Genomic DNA, 17824 nt, shown 5'->3' with positions numbered 1-17824 from the left:
GAAGACACCAAAAAGTAATTCTTGCTCTTTGGTAATTATAAGCAACAAATAATGGCAATTCACCTTTGTAAGTTTTGTGCACACGCACACAGCTCAATATTGAGAATAAAAATAATTAAAAAAATCAAATTTATAAAAAAGATCAAAATAAGGTGAATAATAACGTGATCGAAGTTATTAAGAGATAATTAAGGAAATTTGGTTTCCCAGCAGAAATTATTCTCCAGAATTTGTTTTACTCCCTAAAATCAAATGTTCCTATATTAAATTATCCTACTTTAATCTCAAAATTGTTTTTATTAAAAAATTTATAACTAAATATAATTTTTTTCACTATGAGAAAAAATAGGGCCACAATATTTTAGATTTCCTAAATCATTGCTTTAGTGACCTAAAGGTTAAGCCAACCTTCAAATATGACTGTTTGTAATGTTCCATCATTGCTTACTTTGAAAGTTTTGACAATATCCTTTATACTCCTGAAGTTTGAACCTATATCTTTATAGGGTTAACATAATTTATTCCAAGCTATTAGTACTGATGCCTCACTAAAACAAAAACAAAGGCAATAGCTAAAAAAATGTTGGGTTCATCAATTGGATGAGTAAATGGAAAATGGAGGAAATTATAGGAAGGAAAGTGAGCTCTCACTTAAAAGGAAAGTGTACTTACTTAAAGGAAAGTCTACTTTTCCCACATTGGTGGGAGAAAATAACTTTATTGTGTTTTTATTAAGAAACACACCTTCAAATAGATGTTGAGGGCAAGAATCAAGAGATACCTCGCGCATTCGTCTTGGCTTGGCTTCTGTTTCCATGAACCATTGCTCCCTTTTTGAAGGGACACTTGATGGCTATAAATACTGAACTTTTCCTCAGGTATAGACATAATTTTAACTGCTGAAAAACATTCTTCTTCTTCTTCCAAAAACTCTTTGTGATCATCAGGCGTTGAGTGTATTCGAGGAATCTGAAAGTTTGAGCTACCACTATCTTCAGATTATGAGCCATTTTATGTCGGGAAGAAAAATTCCGCAACCTCGTAGGACTTGGTTCTACTTCTACTTCATCTTAATTCTTGTAGATAAACATACTTCTTTGATAGTTCATTTTGATTAGTCATTTTGAACTTGTGTTGAAGGTGTTAAACTTCATTGTTGTTCTTGAAACTATCTTGAACTTAGATTGAAGTGTATTGTGCAAACATATAGACTGTGTACCCGAAATAATAAAAAAACTACATCATACCACAACTTGACTCACTATAACTACTTAAAATCTCAACCCTTTTAAATAATTACATAAATTCCTGATTTTACTTAAAAGTTCGAATACATAATTGAAGAACGTGATGTATCCTTGTAAAGTTAAGTAATGTATCTATAAGAATGTGATAAATTTGTATAAAATTAAATGATGTATCGAAAAGAATGTAATGTATCCGTGTAAAATTAATTAAGTGATGTATCCGAAAGAATATGATGTATCCGTATAAAATTAAGTGATGCATACCAAAAAATGTGATCAGGGTTTTTAGTAAGTTTATAAAAAGTTGAAATGGGGAGTAATTAGCTTCAAAAGGCTAGATATTTATGTAACTTTTAACGGTAAATATGCACCTTAACATAGAGTACCGAGGTTTTTAATTACCAGCATTAGTTAATTGTTTTTGGATCCAATGTCGCTATAGACTTTAGGGACATTTACAAGGAGTATAAAATGTACACATTGTTAATTGAGAAATATAGATATTGTTACTAGTAGAAAATATGGAAGGAAAATACGGATTATGTATGACATGAATATAATTAGATATGGTAGGGGGGCTTTACCCACATAAAGTGACTTCCTGGCCCATATCCAAATTAGTTGTATTTCAACGTGGGTACCAGACATCATGTGGGAACCAAAAAAGGAATAGACATATGATATTTCCTTAATTACATAACTATATATATCCATGTCTTCTATGAAAAGTGAAACCAAACTATCCAAAATGTCCAGCTTCATACTCTTATATTTGGTATAATAGTAATAAAATCATACTTTTTCCCATATTCCATTTTTTTACTTAATTAATTCCTATATTAGTCTCTTGAAATACATTTTGTTACCTATAAAATGGTACTTCACATTTGTCTCCTCATCATCATTTCTCATCATTCTCCAAAACCTTTCCCATGACTATTTTAGTTCTTTTATCTTTCTTTCATCTTTCTTTGGTTTCTTCTCATAGAAGTGTAAATGGCTTCACTCTTGATCTTATCCACCGTGATTCTCCTCTTTCACCTTTTCACAACCCATCGAACACTCCATATGAACGCCTTCAAAATGCCTTCGACCGGTCATTCTCCCGGGCTTCCTTCTTGAAGGAAAAATGTGATAATTCAATCCAATCAACTGTTATTCCTAGGGGGGGTGAATACATCATCAAAATCTCAATTGGAACTCCCCCAATAGACACTCATCTCATAGTTGACACTGGTAGTGACTTGTCGTGGACACAATGTGAGCCTTGTATTAAGTGCTTCAAACAATTGACACCTATTTTCAATCCCAAGAAAAGCTCTTCTTATAAAACTCTTGGTTGTAACAACAAATTTTGTCAAGATGGAGAGTTTTTCCAGACATGTACGAATAATACATGTAATTATAATGTGACTTATGGTGATCTATCTCATACAACGGGTTATCTTTCTACTGAAACTTTCAAATTTGCTTCCACTTCTGGTGAACATGTCTCAATTCCTAACATTGCCTTTGGCTGTGGACATGACAATGGTGGATTGTTCACTAATGCCAGTTCTGGCGTCATTGGCTTAGGTTGTGGCAATGCGATCTCAGTTGTCAATCAAATGAATCAAGAAATCAAAGGGAAATTCTCTTATTGTATGATCCCAGTGGAATCATTGTCAATTAATTCCAATGCAACTAGTCACATCAGCTTTGGTGACAATGCAGTTGTGTCTGGTCCTGGTGTTGTCTCAACTCCCTTGTTTAAACAGAAATTGTCTATGTATACATTCTACTATCTAAATTTGAAAGGTGTCAGTATTGGGAACAAGACATTGGAATTTAAATCTTCTAAGATTTCTCCTACTGTTGGTGATGGTGGTAATGATCAAGGTAACATCATAATAGATTCTGGCACACTGTTAACATTTCTGCCTCAAGATTTTTACGAGAGTTTTGAATCAAGGCTGAAGTCTTTGATCAGTGCTCCTAAGAAGGTTGATCCTTCGGGGACCGATCGTCTGTGTTACGAGTCTGATGAGAATGGTACTATCGACCTTCCAAAGATTGTCGCTCATTTTACAGATGCGGATATAGAGTTGTTGCCTTCGAACACGTTTCCACAAGTGAAGGAAGGTTTAGTTTGTTTGGCTATACTGCCATCATATGATTTCTTTGGACAACCTGCTGTTTTTGGAAACTTGGCACAGGCCAATTTCCTAATTGGATATGATCTTGTGGCCAACAAAGTCTCCTTTAAGCCTACAGATTGCACTTATAGGCACTAATGTTGTAGCAGTAATTCTAGTTTTATCGATCAATTCTCGATGTCTTATGTATACTAATGGAGATCTCATCTTTTTATTAGGTGTTCAATGAATGATAATGAAATCAAGAAGTGACATTTACAAAATCCCAGGATATTCATGTAGTAATTTATTGTATTGGATCTACTTCTAGTCATAAAAATCAATGCAAAGAGAATTATCACTCCCTCAAATTTTCCAAATTTGGCAGGATTTTGGTCTAGTTCCCCTTATGTTATTGTCCTTTTCTTCCTACGCTTCAATAAACTTCTCCATCATATGGTAGTTGAGTGACCATTTGAGAAATCAACCCGAAGAACTATGTACAAGTTCGCCGATGGAATAAATGACAGGGAAAAGTCTGCTGGAGGATGCCAAAATAAAAGGCAACAACATTTCTTGTTATGGAAATTTAGCAACATTCAATCCCAGAAACAGAAATTCCATCACTAAATAACATGATATAACTGAAGTAATAGCATTATTCTTTTTGAAGCCAAACAAATATGGAGGAAAATCTTTGAAATTGTCTGTTATACTTATCAAGTTGTATCACCCCAAAAGTTTCAAATTTTAGTGTTAGAAATAAGTCAATGTCAATGAATTGCAGTAGAAAATATGGAACAAAAATAAAGAGTATATATGTCATAAATATATATACACACACATATACATACATACATATATACACACACATACATACACTAGTTTTATAAGGCCCGCGCTAAGCCCGATCTCAAACTCAATTAGTTTGATATTTTATATAATAACATAATTTAAAATATATAAACTAATTATAACTCGCAAAGATCATAAATTGAAAAACATTAACATATTTATGTGTAACGCCCCAAAACTTGGTCCCGAGACGTTACACTGTGCTCAAGGCTACGAGTAGCCTTAAGCCAACCCAGTTTGCCTTCTACGAAGTCTGAATCTCAAAATAAAGGAAATATCGACATAATCATACTAAAATGCAAAAAATTTATGAAATAACTGAGAATAATGTCTGAAACATCAATACTGAATAATCTAAATCAAAATAAGCAGTCTGACAAGCCTCTACTACTACTACTAGAGAGTCACTAGGACAAACCCCCAGCTAACTCGAATTGTCTGAAAAGAATGCTAAATCATATCAACTAATAAGCTGCAAAATCAAAATGAATAAGTCCCCGAACTATGAGGACTCACCAACTGTCGTATGTAGATGGAGATGCTCGAACTACTCGTGTTGTTGATATTGAGCACCTGAACCTACATTATGAGACAATGTAGCACATAGACATATATGTGGATCAGTACTTTGATGTACTAAGTATATGGGGGTGAAATGCATAAGTAAAACATCATCTCATCATCATAATTTATAAAACAATGCATGCTAAGTGTAAATGACTCATATAAGCTGGAGTATCGGAAATACTGAAATCTGAAATCATGAATAACAAATCATACTTTATAAATCTCGTGAGCCATAACATTTAGTTCTAAAAGTTGCATTAATGTTCTGCCTGTGAATCGTACTGTCTAGGTGTAAAAAGAGCTCACTTCTGAATCTGAAATTTGAAAGCTGAAAACTGTAACTACTATCTTTCTATAAAGCATAATCTGAGTAAAACTGTGAGCCTTTACACTTAGTTTTCTAAAAGCTTTTCTGTTATTCTTTTCTTTAACTAGCTGGGAAATACTTTAAAACTGTTTTGCAAGAGAGATTCTTTTAACCGACATAAACCATGCGAGCTATCATGGAGTCCAACGTCTTATCCTCCTAAGGAAGAAATCTCATGTTGAGTAGAGGTCTCATAGGAATATAACCTACTTTCCATGTGATCGATCACAAGCTAAATCTGTCATCCATATAGAAATGGAAATAATCTGATAATTTGTACCTACGTTGGCTACGTAGTTCTGTGGAAGATAGGGCACGCTAATCCCACACTTCCCGCTTGGTGCTAAATACTACTCCCTTTAAATATGTATGCTCATTCTATTGGAAATCCACTTTAAAACTAGTATAAGGGTTTATCTGAAACCAATTATGCACTTATGTGATTGAATATGTAAATAAAGATATTCTATATTCTGTAAATTGTAATAATATGAAAAGTAGATTCCATAACTAAACTGATGATCGAAAGATCAAAGCTTTACTGAAAATTTATAAATAATTTGATAATAGGATTCTTAAAACATCATCTTTGTTGAAATACTAATATTCAATCTTGGGATAATAACTCATGCATCAATTTCATATCAAAATATTATAATAATCGTGATAATAAAAACAATGATAATTCATCTCAAAATCTATAATTTACTGCAATAGGCATGAAAAATATGAAAATAGACATGCAATTCATCTTTAAAATATCTCAAAACTCATAACTTTGCAATTAGAAATAATGGGTATGAACCCTAATTTGAAATTCACGTATAAACATTCAAAATCATATGAATTTGTAATTAAAACTTGGTTTTGGACACAAGGATCGAAGAAGACCATTCTTCATAAACCCCACATACCTTGATAGATGATTTGATGAAGAATCTTGAATTATTGATTCCTAATTGAGTTCTTGAAGATGATTTCTTGAGTATTTTGCCTTGGGAATCCTCAATTTAAAGCTTTCTTAGAGAAACTATGGAGGATTTTGATTTCTTAGAGAAGAAGCTTTGGAGCTCTAGGGATTTGCTTGGAAGAAAATTGATGAATAATGAGAATAATAGGCTTAGAATGGGTTTAATCTTGTGTTATTCATGAATTAGGGGCTTGGGAATTGACCAAAGTACTCCTCTTAAACTTCTAAATAGAATAGGAAAAAGCAATATTTTTTGAACTGGTAGACCATCACGATGCGCCACTATCGTGGTGGCTCACTGGAATCAGGACAATTGGGAACCGGAGGTTCTCTGTGATGCAGAGCTATCGCGGTGCCCCTTTGGAATGCCATTTTGGCCATTGGCGCGATGCACCACTATCGCGTTGGGCTACTGGATTTTGACAAATAGGAAATTGGCCATCTAGCGATGTGGGGCTATCGCGGAGGGCCACTGGAATTTGATGATTTCCATTTTACCCACCTCCGCGATGCGGTGAGTGCCTAGGTGGCACACTACTTTACTAAAAAAGCTCTAACTTCTTCATTGAGTGTCGAATTTGGGCGAATTTGGTTTTGATGGAAAGCTTATTCAATTTCCCACACAATGAGAGGGATAAATCTGGAAAATTCTATACGTAACAAAAGTTATTCCTTTTTGAAGATAATATTTGAGATGAATTTAAGCTAGTACAATTTTGGGGTATTACAATATCTCCCCCTTGGGAACATTCGTCCTCGAATGTGGATAGTTAAGCTAAAAATACTGAGAAATCTGAGGCTATAAGCTATCATGCACAAATAAAATAAACTGAATGACTGAATCTCATCACAATGAGCTACTGAACTGATCCGCGAGTGCATAAATTCGTAAGAAGATAACTATATAGCTGAATATTACTGAATGAAGGAAGACTATTAACTTCGGCTAAATCTGAGTTTGTGGAGAAGAGATGAGGATAATTGGTACGTATATCTTCTTCTGTTTCCCAAGTAGCACCCTCAATGGACTAATTTTACCACAGAACTTTGATCAAGGGAACTATTTTGTTCCTTAGTCTACGGATCTGACGATCAAGAATCTCTACTGGTACTTCTTCATAAGAAAGGCTATTCTGAATATCTGTACTCTCTGGAGGAACTATAACAGCTAAATTATCCATGCACTTCTTCAACAAGGACACATGAAACACTGGATGAACTGAGGACTAAAAATACGACTTAAAATCTGAAAGGGGCCTACATATCGGGGACTAAGCTTCCCCTTCTTCCCAAATCTTTTCCCCCCTTTCATGAGTGAAACTTTCAAATACACAATATTATCAACCTCAAACTCAATATCCCTTCTTCTTATGTCTGCATAAGATTTCTGATGACTCTGGGTTGCTTTCAATCTTTCTCTAATTAACTGAAATTTCTCCATGGCTTCAAACACCATATCTAGCCCAATCAAGACGGTCTCACCTACTTCGAACCAACCAACTATCGATCTACATCTTCGATCATAAAAGCCTCAAATGGAGCCATTTGAATACTAACATGATAACTGTTATTATAAGCGAACTCAATCAACGGCAAATGGTCATCCTAACTACCCTTGAATCAAGAACCCAAGCCCTCAGCATGTCCTCTAGAGTCTGAATAGTCCTCTCTACTTGACCATCTATATATGGATGAAAAGTTGAACTAAGATGATCTTGGGTGCCAAGACCCTTCTGAAATGCTCTCCAAAACTGAGAGATAAATTGAGTAACCCTATCTGATATGATCGACCAAGGAACTCCATGGAATCTGACCAACTCTCTGATATAAAACTTAGTATAATCTTTAGCTATGTAGGACAAGTGAGCTGGCAAAAAGTGTGCTGACTTAGTCAATCTATCTACAATAACCCAAATCAAATCTTGCTGGCGACGCGAATGGGGTAAACCAATCACAAAATCCATATTCACCTTTTCCCACTTCCAAGTAGGGATACCAAACTCTTGCAACAAACCACCAGGTCTTTGGTGATCTACCTTAACCTATTGACAAGTTGCACACTTTGATACAAAGTCTTCTATATCTTTCTTCATTCCACTCCACCAATAGATTTCTCGCAAGTCGCGGTACATCTTGGTAGCACCTAGATGAATGGAATAACACGCACCATGCGCTTCCACCATAATTTTCTGCCTCAAATCATCAACACATGGCATATACAATCTACTTGGGTATCTCAACACACCATCTTCCCCTTGGGAGAAAATCTCTATCTTTTGGTCTTTAACTGACTCCTTCAGTTTAACCTAACTAAAATCCTTATCTTGCTTCTCTTTCACCTCAAAAACTAGGGAAGATTCGAAACTACTCTAAACCCAAACATTCCCTTTAGCTGAATCAACCAACCTCACACCTAATTTAGCTAACCGATGAACTTCTCAAACTAACTCTTTCTTATCATTCTCCACATGAGCAATACTGCCTGTAGACAATATTCTAAGGGCGTATACCACTACATTGTCCTTACCCGGATAATACAACACACTCATATCATAATTTTTCAATAATTCTAACCACCTTCTCCGACGTAGATTCAACTCCCTCTGAGTAAACACATACTGCAAGCTTTTGTGATCTGTGAACACACCAATATGCAGCCCATACAAATAATGTCTTCAAATTTTCAAAGAAAACAACACAGTAGCTAACTCAAGATCATGGGTTGGGTAATTCTTTTCGTGAGACTTAAGCTGTCTAGAGGCATAGGCTATGGCCTTACCTCTCTGTATTAACACACAGCCCAAACCAATTCTAGAGGCATCACAATACACCACAAAACCATCTATAACATCCAGTAATGCTAGGAATGGGGTTGAAGTAAGTCGAGTCTTCAGTTCCTGAAAACTTTTCTCTTAGGATTCTGTCCAATGAAACTTAACTTTCTTATGGGTCAGTCTAAACATGGGAGATACAATTAATGAGAAAACCTCAATAAAACGTTTGTAATAGCCAGCTAAACCCAAGAAACTCCTAATGTTTAACAGAGAGATAGGTCTAGGCGAATTTCTTACGGCTTCTGTCTTTTGGGGATCAACTCTAATACCCTCACTATAAATAATATGACCAAGAAAAGCTACTGACCTTAGCCAAAATTCATATTTACTGAATTTGGCGAATAATTGGTGATCTCTAAGAGTCCATAACACAATCTAAGATGGTCTGCATGATCATCCTCACTATGAGAGTAGACAAAAATATCATCGTTAAAGACTATGAAAAACATGTCCAGATACTATTTGAACACTCTGTTCATCAAGTCCATGAAGGCTACTAGGGCATTGGTTAGCCTGAAGGACATGACTAGAAACTCAAAATGACCATAACGGATTCTTAAAGCTTTCTTTGGACTATCACATTCCCTTACTTTAAGCTGATGATAGCCGAATCTAAGGTCTATCTTTGAGAAATAACTTGCACTTGGAAGTTGATCAAATAAGTCATCGATTCTAGAAAGAGGGTATTTTTTTTACTATAACTTTATTCAGCTGTCGATAGTCAATACACATACGCAAGGAACCATCTTTCTTTCGCATGAATAGGAAGGGAGCTCCCCATGGAGAAACACTAGGCCTTATAAAACCCTTATCTAAAAGATCTTTGAGTTGCTCTTTCAACTCTTTAAGCTCAACGGGAGCCATACGATATAGAGGGATAAAAATCGGCTGAGTATTGGGAAGAAGGTTAATACCAAATTCTATTTCCCTATCGGGAGCTACCCCTGGAAAATCTTCAGAAAAGACATCAGGAAACTCATTGACTACTCTAACTGACTAAACTATCGGAGTCTCAAAATTACTGTCTTTAACTCGAACAAGATGATAGATACACCCCTTGGAAATTAATTTTCTAGCTTTGAGATAAGATATGAAATGACTTTTGTAAGACACTGAATTACCTGACCACTCAAAGACTGGCTCATCTGGAAACTGAAACTTCACCACTTGGGTGCGACAATCTATAGAAGCATTATAGGAATGGAGTCAATCCATACCAAGAATAAGATCAAATTCAACTATAGCTAACTCTATTAAATTTGGTAACATGATTTTATGAAGGACAGTGATAGGATACTTTCTATAGATTTGTTTAGCAACAACCGACTCACCTACTGTAGTAGAAACAAAGAAGGGCTCAGGGATATTTCCAGAACTTATCTCAAAATTTACTGCAACTAATGGGGTCATATAAGAGAAACTCGACTTAGGGTATAACAACACATAAATATCAAGGTGAAAGACACGAAGCATACTAGTAACAATATTTGGTGAATCCTTCTACTTCTGACGGGATAGTAAAGCATAAATCTGATTCTGGCACTGACCGCCATCGGTACTGGACGATGTGCACTGAGGAGGGACTGAGCGACCTACAGAACCTGGTGCACTAGTAGACTAAGTTTGGGGACAAACATCTCTATTTCCCTGCTTAGCATGCAGACTATCTCTAATACCATGACCCAACTTACCACAACCAACAAACTCTTCTGTTTAGCTAAACACTCACTAGGATGACTCTTACCACACTTAGCACATGGAGGATAATTGGACCTACCACCCATACTATTCTGGGATCTAGACATAGAAGACTTGCCTCACTGCTCCTGTCTACCTCTGGGAGAGGGAGCACTAGCTAAAGATGGTGCTGGCATAGATAAATGATTATGAAATTGTGAATAATTTCCTCATTGAGATCTATCCTGGAAATACTCAAACTGCCCTATTCTAGCCTTCTTATTTTCTCTCTCTCTTCATTTTAACTTCTCTTTCTCAATCTACTGAGCATGGATTATCAATCTTGCAAGATCCATGTCTCCAATAAGCATGACAGTCCTACACTCCTTGACTACCAAGCTAGATACTTCAGTAACAAATATACTTATACTCACCCTAGGATCAGCGATCGTATCAGAGGCATACTTAGACAACTGGTTGAACTTAAGAAAGTGCTTCTTCACTGTCATCGAGCCCTATCTCAAATTCACAAACTCCTTTATCTTAACTTCCATTATCTCACGTAGGAAGAACATGTCTAGAAAAGAATCCTAAAACACCTTCCAGCTCATAGGAGCTACATTCTCACCTCTACCATTCCTCTACATAACCACCCAATCATATGCTACATCCTTAAATCTATAAGATGCTAACTCTACACTCTCCTCCTCAGAAACATGCATAATCAGAGTGATGTTCTTCCTCTCATCTAAGTAAAGTTATGGGTCCTCACCTGCTTTCGATCCAAAAAACTCTGGAGAATTCATTCTCATAAAATATCTAATTCTAGATGCTGATAAATCCCTATTCTACTAAAGTGGGACTACAGCCTGATGGTTTCCATGAACATTAGCAGTCACAGCTTGGGCCAATCCCTGAAAGACAACCCTAAACTTAGCATTGAACATATTCTCATTCAAAGGATTAGTGGGCTGGGGTGGCTGGTTACTATTTCTATGGGCATTAGCTCGGCGAGGAGGCATATTTAACTATCACATGAAAGCACGAGTGAAAAGCAGATAGAGATACTATAAGCATGATAGATCATGAAAGAAAGAGATGATTTCCTAAGAACATCCCGTATCCTCTTGCGCATAAATGAGGTGCACGTCACATCTATGATCAAGACTCTATGTAACGCGGCTTGTATGACTCCCTAAGACTCTTAAAAACCTTAGTATCTGATACCAAGTTTGTAACACTCCAAAATCTAGTCCCGAGATGTCACATGGTACTCAAGGCTACAAGTAGCCTTAAGCCAACCCTGTCTGCCTTCTACTAAGTTTGAATCTCAAAATAAAGGAAATATATACATAATCATACTAAAATGCAAAAACTATTTGAAATAACTGAGAATAATGTCTAAAACATCAATATTGAATAATCTGAATCAAAACTAGCAGTCTGACAAGCCTCTACTAGTAATACTAGAGAGTCACTAGGAAAAACCCCCAGCTAACTCGAACTATCTGAAAAGAATGCTAAATCATATCAATTGATAAGCTGCAAAATCTGAATGAATAAGTCCCCGAACTATGAGGACTCACCAACTATTGGATGTAGATGGAGATGCTTGAACTACTCACACTATTGATACTGAGAACCTGAATCTATATTATGAGACAATGTAGCACATAGACATATATGCGGATCAGTACTTTGAGGATATATTGAGTATATAAGGGTGAAATACATAAGTAAAATATCATCTCATCATCTTAATTTATAAAATAATGTATGCTAAATGTAAATGACTCATATAAACTGGAGTATCAGAAATACTGAAATCTCATGAATCACAAACCATACTTTATAAATCTCGTGAGCTATAACATTTAGTTTTAAAAGCTGTACGAATGTTCTATCTGTGAATCTTACTGTCTATGTGTAAAAAGAGCTCACTTTTGAATCTAAAATCTGAACGCTGAAAACTGTAACTACTATCTTTCTGTAAAGCATAATCTGAGTAAAACTGTGAGCCTTTACACTTAGTTTTCTAAAAGATTTTCTGTTATTCTTTTCTTTAACTAGCAGGAAAATACTTTAAAACTGTTCTTCATGGGAGGTTCTTCTAATCGACAAAAACCATGTGAGGTACCATGGAGTCCAACATCTTGTCCTCCTAAGAAAGAAACCTCACATTGAAGAGAGGTTTCATTCTTTTACTAGAGAGTATAACCTACTTTCCATGTGATTGATCACAAGCTAAATCTGTCATTCATATAGAAATGAGAATAATCTGATAATTTGTAACTACATTGGCTACATAGTTCTATGAAAGATAGGGTACGCTAATCCCACACTTTCCACTCGGTGCTAAATACTACTCCCTTTAAACCCGTATGCTCATACTATTTGAAATCCACTTTAAAACTAGCATAAGGGTATATCTGAAAGCAATTATGCACTTATCTAATTGAATCTATAAATAAAGTTGTTCTGTATTTTGTAAACTGTAATAATCTAAAAAGTGGATTCCATAACTAAATCAATGATCGAAAGATCAAAACTTTATTGAAAATATGATAATAGGATGCTTAAAGCATCATCTTTCTTGAAATACCAATATTCAATCTTGGGATACTAACCCATGCATCAATCTCATGTCAAAACATCATAATAATCATGCTTGATAATGAAAACAATGATAATTCATCTTAAAATCTATAATTTACTGCAATTGGCATGAAAATATGAAAATAGACATGCAATTTATCTTCAAAATATCTCAAAACTCATAACTTTGCAATTAAAAATAATGGGTATGAACCCTAATTTGAAATTCACGTATAAACATTCAAAATCATATGAATTTGTAATTAAAATTTGGTTTTGGGCACAAGGATGGAAAAAGATTCTTGTTCATACCCCACATACCTTGTTAGATGATTAGATGAAGAACCTTGAATTATTGATTCCTAATTGAGTTCTTGAGTATTTTGCCTTGGGAATCCTCAATTTAAAGCTTTCTTGGAGAAACTATGGAGTATTTTGATTTCTTGGAGAAGAGGATTTGGAGCTCTAGGGTTTTACTTAAGAGAAAATTAATGAATAATGAGCATAATAGGTTTAGAATGAGTTTAAAACTTGTGTTATTCATGAATTGAGGACTTGGGAATTGACCAAAATACTCCTCTTAAACTTCTAACAGAACTAGAAAAAGTAATATTTTTTGAACTGGTAGGCCACCGCGACGTACCGATATTGTGGTGGCTCACTGGACTTAGGACAATTGGAAACTGGAGGTTCTCCGCAATGCATAGCTATTGCGGTTCCCCTTTGGAATGCAATTTTAGCCATTGGAGCGACGCGCCACTATCGCATTGGGCGACTAAATTTTGATAAATGGGAAATTGGCCATCTCCGCGACGTGGGGCTATTATGGAGGGCCACTCAAATTTGTCGATTGCAATTTTACCCATCTCCGCGATGTGGTGAGTGCCCAGGTGGAACACTGCTTTACTAAAAATGCTCTAACTTCTTCATCGAGTGTCGTACTTGAGCGAATTTGGTATCAATGAAAATCTTATTCAATTTCCCACACAATGGGAGGTCTAAATCTAAAAAATTTCTATACTTAACAAAATTTATCCCTTTTTGAATCTAATTTTTTCCATTCTAGGGACTAATTTAAGCTAGTAAAAGTTCGGGGTATTACATTATGTGCTTATGAACATATAATTTCTATAGAAACAAATAGATATATTTCTTTGGTTATTTATTTTAAGTTAATTTTATTCATAATTTCACGTGAGAAGATTTTATGCTGTTAATAGGGTGACTTAAGCTTGGTTTCTATTAAATTAGGGGGAAAATGACATTTATCAAAATGAACCTCGAGAATCTATTAGTTCTTTATATATAGTTTCTGTGTAAGAACATTAAGTCTCCATTAATAAAATATATATTTTTAAAATAATTTGATCTTAATTGATACACTACCTTCATTTCTAACTTTATCAATAGTTTAAATTTCAATATTTGAAACACTTTATTCAAAAGAAATAGATAAAATTGTCCATACAAATACTCTATTCAATTAATAAAAAAAATAATTAGGAAATATATGAGAATCATACACTGTTCAACAAAAATAAATATAATCTTATACAATTAATTGAAAGATTTACCAATTAGTTATTTCGTTGGAGTGAGTCTTAGCTAGTAGATATGAATGGTTTGTTGTAGCTATGCAAGTAGTCTTAGTCCTACGCATATCTTGGATCTTCTTGTTCGTGGTGTTTGAGTGATGTGTATACTTTCGGTTAGATAGTTTATATTGCTACTTTATGAGTGTCTTGTTTCTGTATTCTTTATTGGTATATTATTCCATCTTATTTCATGTTTTATTACATCTTTTTATAATGCTTATTTCTGTTATAAGACAGGGTCTGTTGGAAACAAACCTCTCTACTTTCTCGGGGTAGTGGTATGGATTACGTACACTTTATCCATTTCATATCCTACTTTATAGGAAAACATGAGTATGTTGTTGTTGTATTTACCGATTAGTTAAACAATAGAAAAATCTAAATAATTCAGTTAATTGGCAATCTGAACTTTCACCTTATTGGTGAAGGTTCGATCCCCCAATTTGTAGTTCTCTTCCTATTTCCTCTTCCCCTGCTCCTAATTATTTTTTGAAAAAAATTAGTTAAACAACTAAAAATACAAGAAAAGACCTAATAATATTTTCTCATATTATGACGCATCACGTACAGAGACCCATTTGGCAAAGAAAGAAATAAAGTAGTTCTATTTTCTTTTAGCCGTATTGGTGATACTTCCACCTAATTATTATAGAGACTTTTAAAAGGCTCTGGAAATATTTTTTTGTGAAGTACCATGCAAGATCCACCATTTAGTGAATCAGTTTGGTATGCTTTATTTGTAGATATTTCCACAAACTTTAATAAATCATGAATGAGATCTCTCATGATTCTCACATACGAGAGCTTTATCAAAACTTTCAACATAGTCCCACTAATTATACTTAATTGTGATTTTTTGCTGTTCAGGCAAAACATATTCTTTTTCTTTAAGGGTATTCAAGACCCATTCTCCGAGAAAAGATCTTTTTAATTATAATTTTAGAAAAACTATAATCCTTTCTGATAGCTCCACTTGCATAGCAGTGTTAAATTTCTGTAGAAGCAGTTTGAGACAATATAGTTTCATAATGTCTACGGTATTTGTATGTAGCCGTAGTGTAAAATTTATTGTCTAAATATTTTTGCATAAGTTTCCACGGATTATCTTTCCATCTAAGTTCATGGAACTCAAGAAGTAGTACCACTTCTTCTGCTTTGTTGCGTTCATACAACTCAATATTTTCATTAGTGTCTTTCAAGGCACTAGCTTATGAAGGAACATCAGATTCCTTTTTTCTTTTGGATTTTGATTTCATAAAATCCAGAAATTGCTGATACAGTTGTTCATCTTTATTCATACTTGATGAACCTGAACTTGAACTTACAATATTCGAGGCAATAAACCTTTGATTTTTAATTTGGGCAGGGACAATATTTCCTCTTCTGGTCGAGGTTGACCTACCTCTTCCTTCTCTTCCTCTGTACGAGGATGCCTGTGATGCCATACTGTATATCACAATAGAAAACATCAGTTTAAAAATTCACGAGTAAAGAAATCGGATAGACTATTATCTGACCCTTTCAAATATTGAATTTCAAAATCAAATGGGGCTAACAGGACCTGGCATCTTACAAACATTTACTTAGAAATATCATGTTTCATATCTTTATTAAAAATGAATTTAGCAGACTGGCAATCGTTCTTATCGAGAACTTACTATTATAAAGATCACCTTGAAATTTTAATACACATTTAACAATAGCAAGAATTTCTTTAGATACTGTGGAATAATTATTTTTTGACTATCATTCCATTTTCCAGAATAAAACTGAAAAATATAGGCTCGTTTGTCTTGTGGGGAATACTATTTTAAAATTCCTCCATAACCTATATCTGAGGCATCAGTCTAAATAATTCTATCTAAATTGGGATTTGCTAAAGTAAGGCAGGGTAGGTTATTAACCTTTTCCTTAATATTTCTCACTGCAAGAGTATGTTTTTTAGTCCATGCATTAGGACTCTTTTTCAGCCTATCATACAAGATAGCTATATCCTTTGTCAAATCTTGGACAAAAGAAGATGTATAATTCAGACTTTCCAAAAATCTTTGCAACTGGATTTTATCTATTATTTCATTAGGAAATTTAGAAGCAAATTCCATACTTATGATTATAAGAAAAATTTTCTCTTGATCAATATTGTGGCTAAGAAATATAACCTTTGTCTGAAATAACAACATCTTTGGCTTCGATATCACTAAGCCATTTTGTATAATGATCTTCTTAAATAGATCCAGGTGTTTGAAGTGTGTCACTATGATTTTTGATAATTCCAAAATATCATGAATATAAATAATTATAAAATTGCTATGATTCATGAATATTTCATTCATAATATTCTGGAATTATGAAAGAACATTCTTCAGTCCAAAAGGTATTACATTCCATTCAAACTATCCCATTGGAATATTAAAAGCAGTCTTATATTTGTCCGCTTCTACTATCTAGATCTGCCAGTAACCTGAGTTCAAATCAAATTTGAAAAATATAAGAGCATCATGCAATCTATCCAATAAATTCCTTTTTTGGAATTGGATACCTGAGCCATTTAAGGACTTTGTTGAATGGTTTATAATTTATAACTAATTTGGGTACACCCTTTTCCTGTTCAACATATTTGTTAACATAAAAAAGCAGTGCATGACCAGGGAGATTTGTAAGGTCTTATGAGGCCTTTATGTAAAAGAGAATCAATTTTTCTTTTTTACATAATTCTAAATATGCAGCATTCATTTGGTAAGGTCTTGCCTTGGTAGGAATATTTCCCTCTTGAAAAATATCCTCATAAGGAAGACTAACCACATGTCTCCACATATATCAATTGAAAACTAATTTTTCAAAAACTCTATCTTCTCAACCAATTTCGGGTTTTGAAGTGTTTGATCAATAGTTAAACTGTAAATTTTATTTTTCAAAAACTCTATTTGCTTATTTTTAGAAAGAATTCTTTCTTTTACTAGATTTAAATATCTAGTATATGAGAATTCACACCAGTCAAACTTA

General features: G+C 34.3%; 1 protein-coding gene across 1 annotated transcript; it reads left to right on the top strand.

The window, feature by feature from the left end:
- The first annotated feature begins 2179 nt into the window (after positions 1-2179).
- LOC107862707 (aspartic proteinase CDR1-like) lies at positions 2180-3520 on the top strand. Its single transcript, XM_016708348.2, has one exon. The coding sequence runs from the start codon at positions 2180-2182 to the stop codon at positions 3518-3520; it is 1341 nt and encodes a 446-aa protein (XP_016563834.1).
- The last annotated feature ends 14304 nt before the right edge of the window (positions 3521-17824 follow it).

This window comes from Capsicum annuum, chromosome 1, assembly GCF_002878395.1.
Source record: "Capsicum annuum cultivar UCD-10X-F1 chromosome 1, UCD10Xv1.1, whole genome shotgun sequence".
Classification (NCBI taxonomy): domain Eukaryota; kingdom Viridiplantae; phylum Streptophyta; class Magnoliopsida; order Solanales; family Solanaceae; genus Capsicum; species Capsicum annuum.
Note: the sequence above shows the minus strand (reverse complement) of the source record. Positions and strands in the feature narration are given on the sequence as shown.